The 22,289-nt window shown below is 39.1% G+C and overlaps 1 protein-coding gene across 3 annotated transcripts in view; it reads right to left on the bottom strand.

Annotated features, from left to right (window-relative positions):
- The window catches only part of cntn3b (contactin 3b), a 90,549-nt gene that overhangs the window by 61,744 nt on the left and 6,516 nt on the right, over positions 1–22,289 (bottom strand). For 2 of the 3 annotated variants that reach the window (XR_009064396.1, XM_057845991.1), the window contains exons 2-3: positions 17,413–17,529; positions 13,293–13,428 (exon numbers count right to left, since the gene is read on the bottom strand). Coding sequence is in view for 2 of the 3 variants with exons in the window: in XM_057845991.1 (XP_057701974.1) it covers positions 13,293–13,428; positions 17,413–17,467 (191 nt within the window). In the remaining variant the exon portion in view is untranslated. Of the gene's footprint in view, positions 1–5,482; positions 5,580–13,292; positions 13,429–17,412; positions 17,530–22,289 lie in introns of those variants that run through there. The other variant, XM_057845992.1, reaches the window with a different exon arrangement.

Raw genomic sequence — 22,289 nt, 5'->3', positions numbered from 1 at the left:
ATTTATAGGTTTTCATATTTTAATGAGGATAGCATGCAAACAATGACAGAAGGGGGAAAAATAAGTAAGTGAACCCTCTGCCTAAGGAGACGTAAAGAGCAAATAAAACCAATTTTTACCAAACAATTTGATTCAGGTGAGTGCCCAATCACCGATGAGTGGTTTAAAGTTGCCCTGCCCACTATAAAATACACACATGGTAAGAATTGTCTTGATGAGAAGCATTGTCTGATGTGCATCATGGCTCAGGCAAAAGAGCTGTCTGAAGACCTGCGATCAAGGATTGTTGATTTGTATAAAGCTGTGAAAACCATCTCTAAAAGTCTGGATGTTCATCAATCGACAGTCAAAGTACCCTACAAATGGAGATAGTTTGGCACTGTTGCTTCTCTCCCAAGGAGTGGCCGTCCACCAAAGATGATGCCAAGAGTTCAGCGCAGAATACTCAGTTAAAAAAAAGAACCCTAGAGTGTCTGCTAAAGACTTACAGAAATCACAGTCCAATATCTCTGTGCACTCATCAACTACATATAAAACTATGGCCAAGAATGGTGTTCATGGAGGACTACACGGATGAAGCCACTGCTGTCTAAAAAAAAAAAAAAAAACATTATTGCTCGTTTAATGTTCGCAAAAAGGCACTTGAACACTCCACAAACGTTTTGGCAAAATATTATATGGTTGATGAAACCAAAGTTTAAATGTTTGGGAGTAACACACACAGTCATGTGTGGAGCAAAAATGGAACAGCTCACCAACATCAACACCTCATCCCCACTGCAAAGCATGGTGGAGGGAGCATCATGATTTGAGGCTGTTTTGCTGCCTCGGGGCCTAGACAACTTGCAATCATTAATGGAAGATTGAATTCAAATGTTTATCAGGATGTTTTGCATGAAAACCCGAGGCCGTATGTCAGACAGTTGAAGCTAAAAAGAGGATGGATGCTGCAACAAGACATTGAGCCAAAACACAGACGTAAATCAACCTCAGAATGGTTTCAGAAGAACAAAATATGTTTTGTAGTGGCCAAGTTAAAGTCCAGACTTGAACCACATTGAGATGCAGTGGCATGACCTAAAGACAGCGATTCATGTCAGACATCCCAGGAATCTTACTGAACTACAGCAGTTTTGTAGCTATGAATGGGCCAAGATTAGTCCTATTTGATGTGCCAGACTGATCTGCAGCTACAGAAAGCCTCTGGTTGAAGTTATAGCTGCCAAAGGGTGGGGCCAAAAAATGTTAAATGTGATGGTTCACTTATTTATTTTTCCCCCTTCTGTCATTGTTTGCATACTATCCTCATTAAAATATGAAAACCTTTAAATGTTTGGGTGGTTTTACTTGAAGCAGACAGTTTTTTCATCTGTGTGATATTGACAAAGATCAGATCACATTTGATGGTGATTTTATGCAGAAATGTGAGAAATTCCCAAAATTTCAGATACTTCTTCATACCGCTGTACCATTTTTCAAAATAGTTCTTCAGGATGCTCTCTTCAATTATGTTTAGATTATAATTGCAGCTCAGTAAAATGGTTCACAGCTTTTAAGAAAAAGCTAAAACAATGAAATTATATAATACTTCATTTTCTGTAACTTGACAAAAACTGAAATATAGAAATCTAGGAATTTAGAATTACTGAATACTGGTGGGCCAAGCAACATTAAATATTTTTTTCCTTTGATACATAATGGGCAAGCTGGAATTAATTGTTGTTAAATGATAAATTCAACTGTTTCCACAATAAGATGCACAGCACAGGCAAAGAAAAAAAATCTTCTTTTACACTCCATATGGACACAAGGTTCATTGGAGCATCTGGCTTTCAATGACCTCCGCCCCACATTGTTATTGCAATAGTGCATGCTTGCAGACCTCTTACCACACAACACGTTACAGAACATAACTGTAATGCCTTAAAATCTCAGCGGACTACATGATTTGACAATGATTTGGAATTGAATTTACCGTAATTCCCCAAATAAAACGTGCACCCGTGTATAACGCACACCCAAAATTTACATGTAAAATCTAGGGAAAATTCTTGTACTCGTGTATAAAGCGCACCTTAATTTTAGCAGCATTTTTTGTTGTAAAATTGCTCACAGTATAATCATTTTGCCAAAGTAAGCGGTCAACATTTTGTTACCGGTATCCCCAAGGGGTCGCTGTCTCATTTGAATATGACTGGCACTGCCTATATAGCGTGGAAGAAGCGGGCGAGCGAAGGGGGAGAGAGAGAGAGCAGGTGTTAAGAGAGTTGCGCGGAGAGCGCGGCGTTAATCGGCTTTGTCCCCCACTGGTTTCATTTTTTTTGTTGATAAAGTATCCAGCAAAGCCATCCAACACGTCCAAGTGTTTTTATACACATCGCCGCCTTCCTAAGGAAGCACCGGACGAACCGACGACAAACGAGCCACGTAAACTCCCGACTACGGTCCGGAGTTGAAAGCACCACAACTTCCCAAAACTGCAGATTGGTAACAATTTATACGAATTACATCGCCATATACGTTCTCTTCAAGACAACATCAATAAGCTGGCATGTTAAAAATAATAATATATTTTATTTGAAGGCGCCTTTCTGGCTCTCAAGGTCGGCGTAAAATAAAAACAATTAGACAAAGACTAAAAACGGTAAAAATAACTGGGTATAGAACGGTCAAAACAATAAAATACTTATCTATGAAAATAATGATTAGAACAGCAAAACCCAAAGAAATCAGGGATTATTATGGATATGTGAGTCTGAACAGGTGAGTTTTGAGTTTCGATTGGAAAAAATGGGGAGTGAGTCTGTGTTCCTGAGGTCGGGTGGTAGTGAATTCCAAAGCCGGGGAGCAGAGCTGCTGAATGCTCTGCTCCCCATAGTGCTGAGGCGAGCGAGGTGGACAGAAAAGTGTATGGAGGTGGAGGACCTAAGGCAGACATGTTCAAAGTCCGGCCCGGGGGCCAAATGCGGCCCTTGGTCAAATTTCATCCGGCCCCCAGCCTCTTTCATAAAATCAATAACGTCTGGCCCGCACACACACTTAATAAATTCGTCAGCAGTACTGCTATCTGCATATGAAGTAGCTTACACACTAAATGCTGCTCCTCATTTACCCACTAAAAGGCAGCAGCACTCTAAGCAACATTACCCCGTGTGACTCTTTACTCCCAATTTTCTAAAATGGCGACAACACAAAAAAAAGCTGACTGCGACGGCCGACGCTTCAAGGATGGGTGGAAATTGGACTATTTCTTCACTGAAATACGCAACAACTGTGTCTGCCTCATTTGGAAAGAGACAGTCACTGTTTTTAAAGAGTTCAATTTGAGGCGATATTACCAAACAAGACACACTGACATGTACGACAAGTTTACAGGGAAGATATGCAGCGAGAAATTGAAGCAACTTGAAGCTAGTTTAATTTTACAGCAGCAGTATTTCACAAGAGCCCAAGAGTTGAAAGAGAACGCCACAAAGGCTAGTTGCGAGATTGTTGAAATTATTAATTTAAAAAAAATAATACAGCAAATGTCACACAAGGAATGGCTTGCTAAAATTTGCTTAAATATATTGTTCTACGTAAAGAACGTCAGCCAAGGTCGGCCCCCCACATTTTTACCACACCAAATCTGGCCCCATTTGCAAAAAGTTTGGACACCCCTGAGTCCTAAGGGGACGGGAGGACATTGTAATATGGAGGAGGTCGGACAGGTAGGGAGGGGAAAGGTTGTGGATGACCTTGAATGTGAGGAGAACTTTGAATTGGATGCGAAAGTGGAAAGGGAACCAATAGAGCTGCCGGAGGACTGGAGTGATGTGGTGGATGATTGGGGTAGAGATTATAATGCAAGCAGCTGAATTCTGGACCAGTTTCAGTTTATGTACTGTCAGTTTGAGGGAAGCCAAAAAGGAGGGAGTTGCAGTAATCCAGGCGGGAAGTGACAAGACTATGAACCAGGATGGCAGCAGAATGGGGGTGAGGGAAGAGCAGAGGCGGTTGATGGTGCGTAGGTTGTAGTGGGCAATCCGGGTAATATTACTGATGTGTGAATGAAAAGAGAGTGTATTGTCCAGGATGACACCCAGGCTCTTAACTTGGGGGGAGGGTGAAACAGTGGAGTTGTCGATGATGAGGGGATGGCCATGGTACGTGAATATCGCGGATTTGGAGCCGATGAGAAGCACCACAGTTTTACTGCTGTTGAGTTTGATGAAATTTTGGGTGAGCCAGTTTTTTTTTTCTTTTCGGTGATACAGTCAGTCAGGAAGTTGGGCAGGTGAAAGGAGGAGGGTTCTGAAGTAAGGTAGAGCTGGGTGTCATTGGGGTAACAGTCAAAGTTGATGTTGAATTTACGGAAAATATTGCCAATGGGGAGGAGGTAAATGATGATCAGTAGGGGCCTGAGGACAGAGCCCTGAGGGACTGCGGAGGTAACAGGTGAGGGAGTGGATTCAAGGGACTTAAGTTGTACTAGTATGTAATGAGAACGTCCAGAAAGTTAGGATGAGAACCAGTTCAACGGGTGTTGCTGATTCCAATAGTGGATAGACAGCAGAGGGTAGCATGACAGATGGGGTCAAAGCTGAAGATAGGTCCAGGAGGATGAGGATGGTGAGAAATCCACAGTCTGCTGCCATGAGGAGGTCAGTGGTTATTTTAATAAGTGCTGTTTCAGTGCCGTGGAGTGCGCGAAAGCCAGACTGGAACCGCTCATAGAGGTTATTGTGGGATCGATGAGAATGGAGCTGCGAGGCAGCAGTTCTTTCAAGGATTTTAGAGATTAAAGGTATGTCGGATATGGGATGGAAGTTGTTGAAATTTGAGCAGTCGGCACCAGGTTTCTTGAGAATTGGAGTGATGGCAGCAGTTTTAAAAGAGGTGGGGACTATTCCAGAGGTGAGAGTGGATGATAGCGGAAATGAGTGGGACCACGGAGGGGGAACAGGCTTTGACTAGTTGTGTGGGTATGGGATCAAGTTGGCAGGTGAATGATTTGGACTTCCGGATAACTTCAGAGATCTCGGAGAGGGAGGGGAGGTAGAAGGAGAAAAATGGGCGTGAAAGCGGGTGCCAGTCGGGCGAGATGCTGGGATGAGGGGTTGATTGGAGATCATGGTGGATGTTCTTGACTTTATCGGTGAAGAATCTCACGATGGAGTAGCAAAAGGAGGCTGTGTAGCAGTGAGAGGGGAGTGATTCTTGGGGTTGGGTGATAATTGCAGAGGAGACCGAAGAGTTTTGGGGTTACGATAACAAGGTAAGAAAAATGTAAATAATAGACAAATAGTACAAAAGCATATTTAAATATTTAAGGGAAAGTACATACAGTACATAGCACATGTGGATTTCCATAAATGATCATATCATAGGCATATCACAGTCATATCATACCATAGTATCGTAGTCATTTCACCAAACTAATTTTGTGTAGAAAAATACAGACTTTCACCCAAAAGAATCAGTGGTCATTTTTTCCACTTACAGTGCTTGCTGCCCAAATGTTGTGAATGAATTCAGAACAAACGTATCCATCTTTACGCACCCTCAATTCTAATTATGCTTGGAGCTGAGCCATAAACATAGCCAAAGCCATAAATCTGCTTGAAGTTGCATTCCATGATAGGAGAGAATCCAGAGTCAACCCCCCCCCCCCCTTTTTTTTTTCCCAATCACTGCCGTGTCCTTGATCTTGTGTTACAGCAGATTCATTGTAAACAACGTGACAGGTGTATTCATAAAGCCCAGCTCGCAGCCCTGTGGTGTGCTGCAGTGCTTCACTGGACTATTTATCAAAAGAGACTCTGTCAGGGCCCCTTGCTCTATACCCGCGGGATCGAGAATGGGTGAGGCAGGAGCTTAGTAGTGGAGGATAGTGATAGAGTGATAAACCTTCCAAACGTGAACGCAACATCTTTTTGTATTTTGGAGGTGATATTTTTCAACATTTTTTTTAGACTGAATAGTGTAAAAACAATATTTTAACCTAAATCACAATGATTACTAACTATTTGTGCACCATTGATATACATCATAAAGGGGACATATTCTAGAAATTTTCCCTTTAATTTCATGTTTTCGAATGGGCTACATATTCTGATATTCTCTGTCACGCTTATAAAAAAAAAAAAAAAAAAAAAAAAAAACTTTTCAACATTCATAATGGGTACAGCCATTTCACACCTTGTTCTGCACATGTCATAAAGTAAAGGAATCAGTTTGAAGTGTCTGCTGACAAGTGATGGGTCAAAACAAATGACATGGGATTCAAAGCTTCTCTTGAGCAAAAGTGTGCGTGTAAAATGAAGTGTTGTATTGAGGTGTGTATTGGCGAGGAATATATCGGGTGACAAACAAAGCTGTGTTTTGGGTGGCACATGTCAAAGCAGGGAAAGTCACATGACCAGTAACAAACGAAGCTTCGTTTTCAACCTATGCGTCTATGATATACCTAAGGATCTGAATTTATTTGTGCTACGAGTCGCTGTCAGCGGCTTTGATTTTCTTTATATCCTGTTTTATTCTTGTGAGTTCCCCTGGTACTTTGTGTTCTTAATCAGCTTTGTCTTTCCTCCCCTAATTACCATAGTGCCTATACCTGTTTAGTATTAGCCCTACTCCTTAAATACTCCTCTTGTTTCTTATCCTGTTCCAGTGTGTTTTCCTGTGTTTGGAGAGAAGTAGAAAGCTATGTCACTGCCTTCAAGCTAAGTTTTTTGTTGGAACTTTTGAAGCCTGTTTTCACATTCCTTTTTGAATAAAACGTTGATTGGACAATCTCTCACGTCTACTGCATTTGAGTCCAGCCATGTGTGCCCCCGTAAGCTATATGAGAATCTGGGGCGCAAATTGTTGGATGTTACGGCTGACACACAGACTTTCACATGCAGCATACGACTCAGGCATGTTTACTTTCTTTAGATTCCCTCCAAGAAACTGTTAATTTACTGTACTGATCGGATCTATTCATTTGTAAACAGTGTTGGGAATAACGCCGTTATAAATAACGCCGTTATTTTTTCAGTAACAGGGTAATCTAACTAATTTTTTCCCGCCGTTACAACGTCGTTACCGTTACTGGCGGTCAAAAGCGGTGCGTTACTTACTCTGAATAAATTGAAGAAACTACCAGCCGTAACGAGTCTACTCTGCTCTGTTTATTTGTCATCCAAGACTTGGAGTGCGTTCAGGTTCGAGAATAGTGCACGTGTTTTGTTTTGTGCTTTTTCTTAGCAAAGATATACCACACAGGACGTGCTGGCACTCTGTTTCTTTAATAGCACATATAACTTCAACATTAACACGAACGTACAGCTCTCAGCAGGCCGTGTCTCTAACTCACTCCCGCATCATGTGAGCATAACAATATTGCCGCCGTGTGCACTTTCGGGTGCCTCGGATAATTCTGTATCAGAATATTACAGCACGTACTTCTTATGACTCCAGGCTGTTTGTCCCTGCTCATTCAACTAGACAATGCTTTCCAAAGCTTGCTAACGTTTCTGTGTTAAATACACCTAAATGCTAGCCTCCTTCCCATCCCCCACTGTCAGGCAGCAAGAATGCTGCTTTCATCTTGAGGACGGCAGACGCTTTGAGGGTGACGGGAGGAGTAGGGGGACGAGGCTACCTGAATGCACCACCTGGATAGATGCGATGGAAGTGATTGTGATTGGCTAAGGGTTAGAGTCATGTGTCATGGTAAGCCAATCAGAGCCGGTGGTTTCACACACAAACCGGAACAGCGCATACGGCAAACACACACAGGCAAAACAGATGCAGAGGGATATGATGGCAGAGCATTCAGAGGAAAATTTGTCCTTTACGAGGTGGAGATATAAACACTATTTCAAGTCAAAATACTTGAAGTACAGTAGGCTATGTCTACTTGACCAGTTGTCTCAGGTTGTGAGAGTTAGATTTATTTGATTAAACTCACTTTATTTTGTTTACTGCTGATTGTTATTTTATTATATTGTTTACTGTTTATTTTTGTTGCACTTCAAGTGTAGGATAAATCTGTTGCTGGTTAGGTGCAATAAATATTGCAAGGTTCTATAAAACAACTACCTTTATGTTCTTCTCTATTCAACTGACTCGAATACTGCTCAGAAATTTTTTTTTGACATACAACAACTTCTTTTTAAAGTAACGAAAATAATTACTTCCCCTGGTAACTAGTTAATTTTACTATAGAGTAATTCAGTTACTAACTCAGTTACTTTTTGGAAGAAGTAGTGAGTAACTATAACTACTTACTTTTTTAAAGTAACGTGTCCAACACTTGCCACGTTTACATGGAGCCAAATATTCCAATTACAATCGGAATATTTGTTCAAACCGAATAAATGTGTTCCATATAAACACCTCATTCGGAATGAACAGGTCCAAACCGAATGGAATTTCATTCCGATTCACAGGGGTGGAATATTCCTTTTCCCAAACCGATTAGAAGTAAATTTATATCATGTAAACAGGGAAGCGGAATGGTGTCTGGTTGTGTTCTTTCTGCGCATGCTCCGTACTGACATGGTGACGTCACTCGGTGACGTAAGTAACGTCACTTGCAACATGGCTTCCAAGCACACGCACAGCGCACCCACACAACTTTTTAAATGAACGGCGTATCATTCTGAAGTTTTGTTTCCACTCGAAAAGTTAAAACAGCAGCTGATCTGACGATCGATCTCCATGTTTTGCAACGTGACGCTTTGTTTTGATTAATCTGCGCATGTCAGACGGCAGTTGTCAAACATCCTTTCGGAATAAAGGCAGTCACATGTAAACGCTGGATCGGAATAGATGAAGTGACATGTAAACAGCTGATGTGAAATTTCCATTCGGAATGATTTGAATCGGTATGAATAAAAGTCAGCATGTAAACGTGGCTACTATTTACAAGAGACCAGAGTAAACCACACGTTCTCAATCATGTTTATTTGAAAATAATTAGAAAATAAGATACGAACACTAATTATTGCCTTTGCTCAGCCACCGAATCCCGCGTGTCCAGTTCAAAGGTCCCAAGCTCTAAACCTGGCAAAAAGTGTTATTGCAAACAATTCGAAGTGTTAAGAAGCTGGCTACAGTGTCTGGCTATTGCAGATGACTGCAATGACTGTTTTGCACGGTTTGGAAGTATTTTTTATTTATTAGCTTTTTGTGGTGGGTCTATACTTTTTCGATTGTATTCATGCAATGAAAGTAATGAATTTTCAAGTTATTCACAATATATTTATAAGTGAGTTTGCTGATTATCTGGAATGCTAAATAAATAATAATTGACCCCCTCAAAGTTGAATAAATAATATTTGATTGTAATGGTTTGTAGTTTAAATTTGGAAAAAAAATCTGAACCTAATTTTGCGATCATTATTTTCTGTACAAAGACTATGCATTCTTGATGAAAAACGAGCAAAACTACAAACAAGTACTTGTTTGTTTCTTTGTTTGTTTTTTGATAAAAATAGAAATGATAAGGAATGTATACTTTCGATTTTATCATCAAGACCTCTCAATGCCCTTAGGGGGAAATATCAATGACTATCAGTGTCTATTAAGTGACGTAACCCAAATAATACACAAACACATACACAAAACACTCAACCTCCAAAGATAAATTAATGAGGGAAATCTTGTGTCCTTAAAGAAATTGCTGGACATGTCAATCTGATTTGCAGATTCAAATACATTAATTGTTAAATGTGATTTTAGTCTGCAGAAAATAACTACTACAACCTTTTTAATAGTTATATTAGGTGCATGTTGGCATTTTGAGTATTTTTTTTAATGCCAAAATAATACAAATTGGTATGAATGAAAGGGTTGAGCACTAACGCAAAGCCTAGAGTTTTTCAATTACAAGATTTGATATAATTGTTTATAGACTGGTAATGTATCAATAAAGATTCATTACAAAATCTTAACCAAAGACGACAAGTTACCCCTTTCAGAGTATTGCCTTCTCTGCCACTCCTTAATACACTCTTAGAAAGATTCTTCCTTTCTTGTAATCACTATTTTCAATCGACTCTTTGATTACCCTCTTGAATTTAGGAGAAGGGAAAAGGGGGGGGGAATCACTCTGAGATATCGGATGAGTCTGGAGATTCCTTCGGCAGGTCAATGTTCTTCTTGCTTGAAAATGTTGAATGCCCAGGGAACTGTGAGCAGGCGCCTTGTCAGGTTGAAGCAGACACCAGTTGTTCTGCCACAACTTGCCGCTTATTAAGCACTGAAGGAAGTAAAAGCCTCAAGATCCCTTTGCAGACATGCTTGTTGATTGTCTGACCTTCTGGTGAGAATTCAGAATGGACAATAATCCTCACATTGACAAATGCAAATGGCATGATTTTTTATTTTGACTGACTGCCTTGCTTTCTTCGGCCTTGTTGATATCGGAGTCTTTCACGGAAAAGTCAGGTTTGGTCTTATAGCAACTAATGACCAAACACATCTACAACCTCACGAAATGGAATTTTTTTCTAGATGTGGCGCATGAATTTTCAATTGGGCATATGCAAAGCAATTCAGACCATTCTGAAGCTGCACCATAGCAATTAGCAACAAATGATGTTTCGTTTACACCACAAGGCAATAACGAATGACATTATCAGCTGAATCGCTGCACTGAATGCGAAGCTTCTTGTTGGGATGAGACAACTAATGGCCCAGTTCTGTAAGTTTTTTTTGTTTCCATGCAATCATTGCTGAACCCTTTCATGAAGCTTTTGTTCCCCAAGATAATAAGGTGGAAATTTCACACCAATTTCTACTGGCATGGAATGTAAAACAAGTAATGCTCCATCATGAGTTTAAGCTCAACAAAGCAATGTTACTTCAGATTTTTGTTGATGTGTAAATTTTGTTTTTACTGGTTTCTAGGTACAGAATATAAATCATGAAATATTGTCAGAAGCAGTGTTGTTAATAACGGCGTTACAATATAACGGCGTTACTAACGGCGTTATTTTTTTCAGTAGTGGGTAATCTAATTAATTACTTTTCTCATCTTGGCAACGCCGTTACCGTTACTGAGGACAGAAAGGCATGCGTTACTATGCGTTACTATATTGGTCGAAAAGTCTGAGGGAGACGGACTCACCGAGACGACAGAGCAGAGCAGGAGTAGGGAGGAGGCAAGAAAGTTGTGACGCCGAGCAAACGCGATGCTAGGTAGCTCCAATAATACATGTTGTAGCCGATAGCTAGTACAAACTACGCCCGCATATTATGGTAGATATGGTAGACATGGTAGATATCACATGTACTGTACATAGATATAACTAGATGCAAATGACAGACATGGCACTAAATGAGTTAGTAGACAGCCGCCATCTTAAAGCAGTAGACTTTTTAGGACGGCTCTGTTGTAGAGAACCTTCCTAGCGAACCTAAGTAACTTTTAATATAAAATACTTCTAAATCGGCAAAATCTTGACTTGAATCTATCTTTAAATGATGAAACAGTTTTAAAATTTTCATATGTCGAAAGTAGAGACAAGGGAACTAACGCAATAACGGGAGCAATTTTAACAACTTTTAACAGTTGATTCAGGGTAAAGGGTAAATTAGGGTAAAGAATTGGGCTCGGGCCAATTGTACCAAAAACCTTCACAAAAAACTTCACATAGTGTGGCCAATGTTTTTTTTGTTTTTTTTTTTTTGAGGAAAAAAAAAAAAGTAATCATCACCAATTACTTTGCCAAGTAACTAATTACTCTTACATTCAGGTAATTGAGTTACTAACGCAATTACTTTTTGGGAGAAGTAATTTGTAACTATAATTACTTTTTTTCAGTAAGATTAACAACACTGGTCAGAAGTGAGGAAATATATTTTGATACCACGTTTTTTTTTTCTCGAACGGGAAGAATTTATGTGTGGACAGAAAGGAAGGAAGCAGACAGAGGAGGGGAAGAACAAACAACAATCTATGAACATAGAGGTGCTATCCTTAGCTAAATATATTTACCTGTGGACCCATGGGGGCCTGATAACTGAGGGGATGCAAGTCAAAGGAGGTGTAATTACGAAGGTTGACACGTACACAGATCAGCAAAGTGAGGCGTGGAAGCCAGTATTATGTGAATCACATGTCAGTGTGGATATGTTGACATCCTATTTTATGCTACTTGATTGCTAATCCTGGCACTGACAATCTCTCTACCTGAGTGTGTCTTATTGCACCCAGTCATGCGTGAACACATGTGTGATAGTCCTGCAGAAAAGTGGAAGCAGTGCGTGGGGGCCACCCCAGGGCTCTGGCACCACCCTAGCCAAACAAGTGGGGAGTGAGTGTGACCAACCTTTCCTCCCGCAGATCTGGCCATTCCCCCGGGACCCAGGGAGGTCCCCAGGACCATCCCCGCCCCCATTAACCGGCCCTTGGTGAAGGGATGGGGGGACGCACCACAACCCGCCCACCTGGACCCCTAGCCACCGCAGCAACCCCCCAACCAATACCAAGTTTGCTCGGCAGGTTCCCAAGAAGTGATAACTATGTACTGGAGAAAATAGGCTAAAAACTCACTAATGATGCACTTTGTTGACTAATCACTTAATTCCTTACACTCTGGCTCACATTTTAACAGTATGCCTACATGAAATTAGTGTCCGAAACATATGAGGTCACAAATGTGTTTTAAATCTGCCTACCATCCAAGCAGATCACATTGCTTGATGAGTATCTCATCTTTTTCGCTTTTCCCGTTACATTTATATTATTGATGTCACTCACAGGTCACTCCTCCCTCTTTTCTGTGAGCTATACATCTGCAATACATGGTGCTGAGCATGCACAGAAACATAATCTTCCACACCACAGCCAGATGTTGTTTTAGGCAGAATCCCGAAGCAGGAATATGTCTCGAGAGCGCTTAACATGTGTCACAAAGTCGACTAAAGGGCAATTTTCTCTTAAGCTTTCAATTCAGGGTTATAATACAACTCTGTCCTAACCTCATTATGTGTGAATTTAATCTTAAACACTTTCAACATTTTTGACAAATTTAACAGCCACTGTCGGAATCACAACACTGAAAATGAATCAAACATTCATCATCATTGAGGTATTGTATTATCTGGAAATGTGTGATGTACAGTATAACAATACAATTAATGTTACTAGGCTATTTTACCTATATTTTCTTGCACACTGTATTAGAACCTTTGTAGAAATAGTAATAAAAATACAAAACCAATAATGATGAATGATACGTATTCAGTTGTGAAATGTGAAGCACAGACCAGATTGGGATTTGTGGGGAAAGTGTACATTTGATGAGGTAATTTACCTGTATTGTGGCGATGGGCTCCCTTCTGCATCGCACATAATGGTGGCCTGTTGGTTGGGGGAGTTGATCGGCAAAATGAGGTCAGCAGGCTCTGTCCTTAATCTTGGACCTTGAAATATGACATCGTCTGTAAACGCTGTGGGAAAATGACAAAACTAGAAATTTATAAAATTGTACAAATTATAAATCATGACAGGCACTGCATATACTGTATTTTATTATTTGATTTTTCTCTCTATTTTTTTTTTTTTTTTTTTTTTTTTACCATTGCTTATTTCAACTTGTTGTTGTTTTTTCAAAGAAATGCTGAAGGACTATTCCCATGGTGCGGTGTGTAAATTATTTGCTTATCTTGCAGGGAGGAAAATACGTCCCGCTTATCTTGGGCTTTAGCTGCATATAGACACATAGTTGCCTCTATAGTATCACCAGGCTTTAAAACTAATGCAAATGATTATAAATGTTCGCAATAAGTCATATACTGCTTAAATTACTGTGAAAATACAGCACAAGGGTAAAATTCACCCAGTTTGAGATATAGATATTCGTGGGGAACTACATGAATAATCACAATAGCAAAGACTAAAATTGGGGATCGCTGCGGAGGAATGTGTCCGTAATAAATAATTGCTTTTACAGTAAGCCATGTAGCGATGAACAAAGCAGGGTAAAACATTTTCACATTATCTGTGTCAGACTCAGCATGCACATAACTAAGAGCTGTATGGGTGAACATGTCTTTCAGGGCTTCAAAGGTAGAGAAGTGGAACAAAATCTGGGATCAAATGAAGGCAGAGCCAACAAGCGGCCAGAGAAGAACTAATTGGTGCCCTACTGCTTACCCACTGCAGCATGTGGCTCATAGTTTAACACATGGTTAACCAGCTGCCTATTAGATCAATAACACACATTACATGCAGTGATAGATTGATATGTAAAAGCACCCATATAGAGGCGCATCATTCGTACATATTTTACATCTGAAAAAAAATATAGCAATATAAGAAATATTTTAATGAGCATGTTCAGCTATGGTGATTTTCAAGCGTTCTGAATTATTTAATTACTGTACTCTGACTCGCCAGACAATATACAGTGCGGCAAATAAGTATTTAGTCAACCACCAATTGTGCAAGTTCTCCTACTTGAAAATATTAGAGAGGCCTGTAATTGTCAACATGGGTAAACCTCAACCATGAGAGACAGAATGTGGAGTAAAAAACAAAACAGAAAATCATATTGTTTGATTTTTAAAGAATTTATTTGCAAATCATGGTGGAAAATAAGTATTTGGTCAATACCAAAAGTTCATCTCAATACTTTGTTATGTACCCTTTGTTGGCAATAACGGAGGCCAAACATTTTCTGGAACTCTTCACAAGCTTTTCACACACTGTTGCTGGTATTTTGGCCCATGCCTCTATGCAGATCTCCTCTAGAGCAGTGATGTTTTGGGGCTGTCTTCGGGCAACACGGACTTTCAACTCCCTCCACAGATTTTCTATGGGGTTGAGATCTGGAGACTGGCTAGGCCACTCCAGGACCATGAAATGCTTCTTACGAAGCCACTCCTTTGTTGCCCTGGCTGTGTGTTTGGGATCATTGTCATGCTGAAAGACCCAGCCACGTCTCATCTTCAATGCCCTTGCTGATGGAAGGAGATTTTCACTCAAAATCTCTCGGTACATGGCCCCATTCATTCTTTCCTTTACCAAGATCAGTCGTCCTGGTCCCTATGCAGAAAAACAGCCCCAAAGCATGATGTTTCCACCCCCATTGCTTCACCGTGGGTATGGTGTTCTTCGGATGCAATTCAGTATTCTTTCTCCTCCAAACACGAGAACCTGTGTTCCTACCAAAAAGTTCTATTTTGGTTTCATCTGACCATAACACATTCTCCCAGCCCTCTTCTGGATCAACTAAATGCTCTCTAGTGAACCGCAGACGGGCCTGGACGTGTACTTAATTCAGCAGGGGGACGCGCCTGGCAGTGCAGGATTTGAGTCCCTGGCGGCACATTGTGTTACTGATAGTAGCCTTCGTTACTGTGGTCCCAGCTCTCTGTAGGTCTTTCAATAGGTCCCCCGGTGTGGTTCTGGGATTTTTGCTCACCGTTCTTGTCATCATTTTGAAACCACGGGGTGAGATCTTTCATGGAGCCCCAGATAGAGGGAGATTATCAGTGGTCTTGTATGTCTTCCATTTTGTAATAATTGCTCCCACAGTTGATTTCTTTACACCAAGCATTTTACCTATTGCAGATTCAGTCCTCCCAGCCTGGTGCAGGTCTATAATTTTGTATAAGGTGTCCTTCGACAGCTCCATGGTCTTGGCCATTGTGGAGTTTGGAGTGTGACTGACTGAGATTGTGGACAGGTGTCTTTTATACCGACAATGAGTTAAAACAGGTGCCATTAATACAGGTAACAAGTGGAGCCTCGTTAGACCTCGTTAGAAGAAGTTAGACCTCTTTGACAGCCAGAAATCTTGCTTGTTTGTAGGTGACCAAATACGTATTTTCCACTGTAATTTGGAAATAAATTCTTTAAAAATCAAACAATGTGATTTTCTGTTTTTTTTTTCCACATTCTGTCTGTCATAGTTGAGGTTTACCAATGTCGACAATTACAGGCCTCTCTAATCTTTTCAAGTAGGAGAACTTGCACAATTGGTGGTTGACTAAATACTTATTTGCCCCACTGTAAATACAGTAACGTAATTACAATTCATTTTAACAGAGCTTGTTATTTTGACCTAGTGTTGCCGGTCTCAAGTGGGCACAAGGACAGAGAGAGAAACTGTGTTGACCATAGCTTAAAAAACACACTGGTTCCATTGGATGGCTCGTGATAATGATCTAGACAGTTCATGAACGGGAATAGGATTGGAGTCCCAGTTGTCCCTCACTGTTTGCTGCTTATATGGACTAAGACATGGCTTTAGGGAAGATGAAATACATCATCCTATATGTATAGTGCATTTCTATCACTGTAGTCTAATTGAAGATGTCTTATGGTGTTTACTGATATACTAATTAGGTTTCTTATTAGCTTTATATTCCATCTTTACATTGTGAACAATTACTGTAATTTTAATGGTAACATCTATGTCAGAGCAAGAATGACCCCAAATACCGTTAGTGTTGTTGTTATGAGGTATCAGCGTTGTTTTTGTCATAATGAGGATGACGAAAAATTTTGTCGACAAACATTTTTTCACGACGATGACCTGACGATGATGAGCCAAAAATGTGGCTTTGAAGAGTAGAACATAATAAGACGAATGCCAGCTTTCATCTGACGAGACGACAACAAGACAAAAATACGACAGTTTCTGTCATATGTTCTTAATGCGTGACATGTTCATATTGTACGTGGAGTATATCAGATTGCATCCTAGCGATTTTTGGGTTGTGTCACTAATTTAAGATGTGCTGCGCCTCTCCCACTGTCCAAACCAGGCTTCGCTCCATCTTGCTTATTTGGAAACGCATGGTAAGATTTGTTGCCTTATCCGCTAAAGGTCTGTGCTGAGTGATCATCACACACTAAATGTAACTCATCACATTACCATAGTATTCGCGTTAGCATTAGCATCAAATTTAGCGTGGCAAGCATCCTCTTCAAGACTCGGACAACTTGTTTTATTTTACATACATTTCGTGGCTTCTTGGTGGGTTTAAATGAAAATAATTTATTGCTTATCCTCTTAAACGCTCGGACAACTTGTTTTTTGCATACATTTCGTGGCTTCTTGGTGGGTTCAAATGAAAACAATTTACTGCTTTTCCTGCTGTGTGTGTGTGTTATTATCACGAAAGTTGGCGTTGTCCTTGTAGATGCTACAATAATGCTAAAATGCTCTGTCTATGTTTGTTCAAAATTGTTGGAAACCTTTTATTTTTGAACAAAAACTTTTGAATAACAGTCAACTAAAATTAGACGAAGACAAACACATTTGGAAATGACTAAAATATGACTATGACTAGTAGTTATTTTTAGTCCAAAAGAAAAAAACAAAAATTAAAAAGGCTCCTAATAATAACACTGTAAGGTACGATAAATTATGTCAAAGAGGACAAGGTCCCTCAGCATTTACTACAAGTGTTAAATTTTCTTACCTGCAAGGCATCCTGTGATTGATAGGAGAACAATTTGTTTCCATGGCAACATCATCTTTCACTGAAGAGGGCTAATGGGACTCTCATCCAATTACTTGTGAATAGAATAATTTTAATCTGAAGGGAAGCAATTATAGATGTGATTAAAATATGACATTTTGATAGAAATACAATACAGTAAGCATAAAATGGTGAATAAAACACTGAAAAACTAGTTGTTATTATTTTTGAGTCACAATATGGAAAGCAAGTCAAAAGAAAGCCAGAAGCGACACTGGGAAAAACTGCTGAAAATATCTGGGATGCAACCCGTCAGTGCAATTTTCAGGTGGCACTGAAGAAGAAACAGCTGCCTAATGGGTGTGTTTTCTTCTACTATGCTTGTTTCTCATCCTGCCTAACAAGCTCATATCCGTGGTTTAAAAGAGAAGTGAGAAAGGGGATGAATGACCTCAAAAGATACTTACTCTCTCCCAGTTTGACTATTAATAGGAGCTGGCAGACTGTGTATACTAGTACTCTGTAAAACACCACTTCACACTTGAACAAAGAGTTTGGTGTTCAAGGCTGTGCAGGCAAACTCCATTTAGGTTCACATAAATCATTAATGGTGTAAGAGGTTATTGATTATCAAAATAATCAACAACTGTTTTGATAATCAATGAAGAGAGAGATATCAACTTGTCAGAAACCTTGTTTTAATCTCTTAATTGGAATTTCAATAGTTCTCCATTTAACACCAAGTGATTAATGTTGTGTTTGAGTAACAACAAATTTTTATTCATTTGTTTTTTGGGTTAACATCTGTTTTTACCTAAGTAAAGATTGATCAACATGTTTGCATGTTTTCTGACATGACCAAACAAGTAGGCAATCATTTTTGTGCATTTTCTGGACACACAATTACAAAAAAAAAAAAAGTCCCGTATTTGATAGAAGACTTATATCCAATTCAATTTTTGAAAATCAAAAATGATAATACACAGTTAGGTTATTAAAATTGAATGTTATGTTCCATGAACATGTGAACATGGTACATGAAACTGTAAGTTTTGCCAATATTCTATACATTCAGCAACATTAAACGGACTTAAAACCAACCTTTTTTTTCTTTATACCTGCCCTGTTCAGCTGCTTAGACACGGAGAATGGGAATATGAGTGTCCTTAAGCACATCGCACATCATCAGATTGGAACAGTGGGTAGGACTCACTGACACTGTTCTTGATAGGGATGATAGGGATTTCTTTGCGTCAATCGGAAACCATCAGTCAGAACGAACCAAATTCATGTGTGGAGTCCCTCAAGGGGCCATTCTTGAACCACTCTATATCACTCACATCTACTAGTATATGCTTCCTCTAGCTGAGATCATGGAACAGTATGACATCTCCTATCACACCTATGCAGATCACACACAACTCTACATTTCTGTCCCCACATGATTATAGTCCCTTAGTCTTCCCGAGTAAATGCATTCATCAAATCAATGAATGGATGTGCCAGAATTTTCTCCAGCTAAATGTGGAGAAGACAGAAGTGGTCATTTTTGAGCCAAAAAAAGGAAAGGTCAAAGATAAGCATGCACTTTGGCATAATGTCACTTACAGCTACAAATCAAGTCAAAAATCTTGGCATCATTATTGACTCAGACCTAAAATTTGATAGCCATCTAAAGTCCGTCACTAAATCTGCTTATATCCAAATAAAAAATATAGCTATAATTAAGGGGCTTCTGACTCAACAAGGCATTGAAAAACGTATGCATGCATTCATTTTCAGTAGATTGGACTATTGCAGTGGTATACTTACAGGTCTTGATAAAAAAAATAAAATAAAATTTAATAAAAAGTCAGTCAGCTTCAGTCAGGAAGCTGCAGCTAGTACAGAATGCTGCTGCCAGAGTCCTTACAATTACAAAGGAATTGGGCCACATTACACCGGTTTTGAAACCGTTACACATGCTTCCAGTGAGTCAAAGGATAGACTATATAATACCACCACTCGTCTACAAAACACTTAATAGCCTTGGACCAAAATACATGCTTATTTGTTGGATCTGTATAAAACATCAAGACCCCTAAGATCGTCTGGAACCAGTCTCCTGTATCTTCCAAGAACAAGAACCAAGCAGGGTGAGGCAGCATTTAGTTATTATGCTCCTCACCTCTGGAACAAATTACCTGAAGGTCTGAAGTGTGCTCAAACTGTTAGCTCCTTAAATTAGGGCTAAAAACGATTTTTTTTTTTTTTTTTTTTTTTACAGCATATCCATAACTCTTTACATATTTCAAACGTCAAGCTATTTGCTTTTTATTCCTTTTCTGCTTTATTTCCATTTCTGATTTCAGTTTAATGCAATTTTTATGTATAATTTTATGTCCTGCTTCGATTGCCTTTGTTTTAACGTTTTTTTGATTTAATGTGATCTTTATGAGCTTCATGTGATGTAAAGCACTTTGAATTGCCTTGTGTTGAATTGTGCTATACAAATATGTCTCTCCTTGCCTTATGGTCTGAACAGTTTTAATGTTATCACATGGGACTTTGATATTCTCCCATTGTGGTTATTCATTGTGGAGAAAGCAGTGAGCAGAAAGGTGTTATGGGGGAGACAGAAATGAAAATAGAAGAGGAAAGGCAGAAGAGAAGAACGAACAACAACAAATAATACATTAGACGCCTATACTACCTATGAACATAGTGGTGCTGTCGTTAGATAATTGTATTAAAACCAAATTTAAAAGAGACCCATATTTTTAATCTGGGTAAAAAAATGAATGGCTTCAGTGACCCCTGAGAGGCACGTATCATTTAATTTCAGTAAAAAAAAATGCAGTGCAACCAGTGTTCATGAAATTTAAGCACAAGAGAAACATTACTCTAATAAAGTGAAAAATAGAGTCGTTCCCACTGATCTGATCTGAGAAATATTGTCCAAGTACCTTCAAAAAGAATTTTGAAGAAAAATTTCCTCGATAGAAATCCCAAATGAAAAAAAAAGAATCGCAATGCATTCAAAAACACTTAAAGATATTAAGGCAATGATGTACTACAATCATTAATACATGATGGAATCGTTTTTTTTTTTTTTTTAAATGACGGTGTTTAATTATATTGACTTGATATCAGTCAGGGATTTCCATGGTTCATATTAAAACACTGGGGGCTAGAAAAAGTTCATCGATCTGAAAGCTGCATTGCATTTATCTGTCAGCAGTATTTGTCTTTGGGCAGTACATCATCATAAAGCAACATATTCTCATGGTTTAAGCCATTACAGTAAATTTATCTGATTTTGCCATGTATTTGATAGCATAAACATGGCATATGATACATTACAAAGGATGAATTAGACATTTGCCAAGCAAGATGTACGTCCTGAATAGGGTAATAAGAACATGAACTTCATAATGACTTTTTTTGTTGTTTAAGTCTTGACTAATCTTTCTACCATACACACCAGATCAACCAGATCCCACCTATCAATCAGTGACCTATATAATCTTTCAAAGTATTCTCCTGTGTATGTGCATTGGACCTTGACGACTGTAATTGTAGTATCTGTAGCACAGAAGGGGCTTTGCTCAAGCTCTGACCTACATCACAGTAAGTGGAAACTGATATGCCTCTCAGGATTAAGAAACCAACCCAGCCCCTCATCCTTACAACATAACATTGTGGTGATTAACCCTGGGCTATATTTGGAATTCTTAAAATGGACATAAAATAGAGTCAGTCACATATTTTTACTCACTTGTTATTGTAGGATTGTGACGATAACATGAAACGAGAAGGTTGACATTGCCATGCGAGGAGGGGGTATTGGGGGATGAAATATTTGTATGCTGGCCAGGCATGTCTTGGATAGTACGTGTATATTAAAATTTCCATAGTAATTTAATGACCAATGCAGGTGTAACTTCACTGTCCTGGAGATGATTCCTTGTGTGATGTAAATCCAGTCACAGCAAGAGTGGATTTTCTGTAGTTAAAAATTCTGCCACTCTAAAACCCATCGCATCGAATTATACGGTTCTGGATTCTACTGGACAAAAAATACAGAATTTCTCAGTGGCTCAGTATTAACTGCCATCTGCTTTCTATGAGATCCAACTGTATTATCCTAACCCATCAGTTCAAAAAGCCTCAGGCTCTAGTGAGGAAAATCTCCCAGAATAACTTTGACTGTAAGTTTCTTGTTTTCTTGTTTTCAGCGGCACAGTGTCTCTCTTGATTTTACACATTTGTGAAGAGCTTTACTTGAAAGCCAGTTAAACCTGAAAAATATTTTGCTGAGAAATTTTGAGGTCACATGTCATAAACAGCATTATGACATGTTTTTGTAATTTTTTTTTTTTTTTTTTTAATTATTGTTTTTAACCAATCGTAAGCCTGTTTACTGGAATTATTCTGTAAAGACTAACATGCATCAAGCATAACATTCAAACTCTGAAATCATTTTATTTTTATTTTGGGCTGCACGTAAGCATTCATTATTTGACATGATAATAAAGAGATCCCAACACACTAACCTTAATAAAAATCGATATACTGTTTTTAGTCAATTTGTAAGAATACCATTAAACGATATGTAAGGGACAGACCTAGTATATAGTAAGACCTTCCTGTGAAAGATGGTTGTTCAAAGTATTTAACATGCAATTGGAAAATTTCTTAGACCTCTGATTATGGAGAAAATTATGTTGAAACACAAAAAAATGACACGGCTTACTAGCAAAGCCATTTTGTGTAATCAGTCATATACAAGCCTATAACATCTGATAGGCTCCAGCACAGTTGTATGTGACAATGAGTAAATAATGATGTCACGAGAAAGGGCGGGAAATCTGAGATACTTGCGTTTGATTGGCCAA

The sequence above is a fragment of the Corythoichthys intestinalis genome, chromosome 9 (genome assembly GCF_030265065.1).
Source record: "Corythoichthys intestinalis isolate RoL2023-P3 chromosome 9, ASM3026506v1, whole genome shotgun sequence".
Lineage (NCBI taxonomy): Eukaryota > Metazoa > Chordata > Actinopteri > Syngnathiformes > Syngnathidae > Corythoichthys > Corythoichthys intestinalis.
Note: the sequence above shows the minus strand (reverse complement) of the source record. Positions and strands in the feature narration are given on the sequence as shown.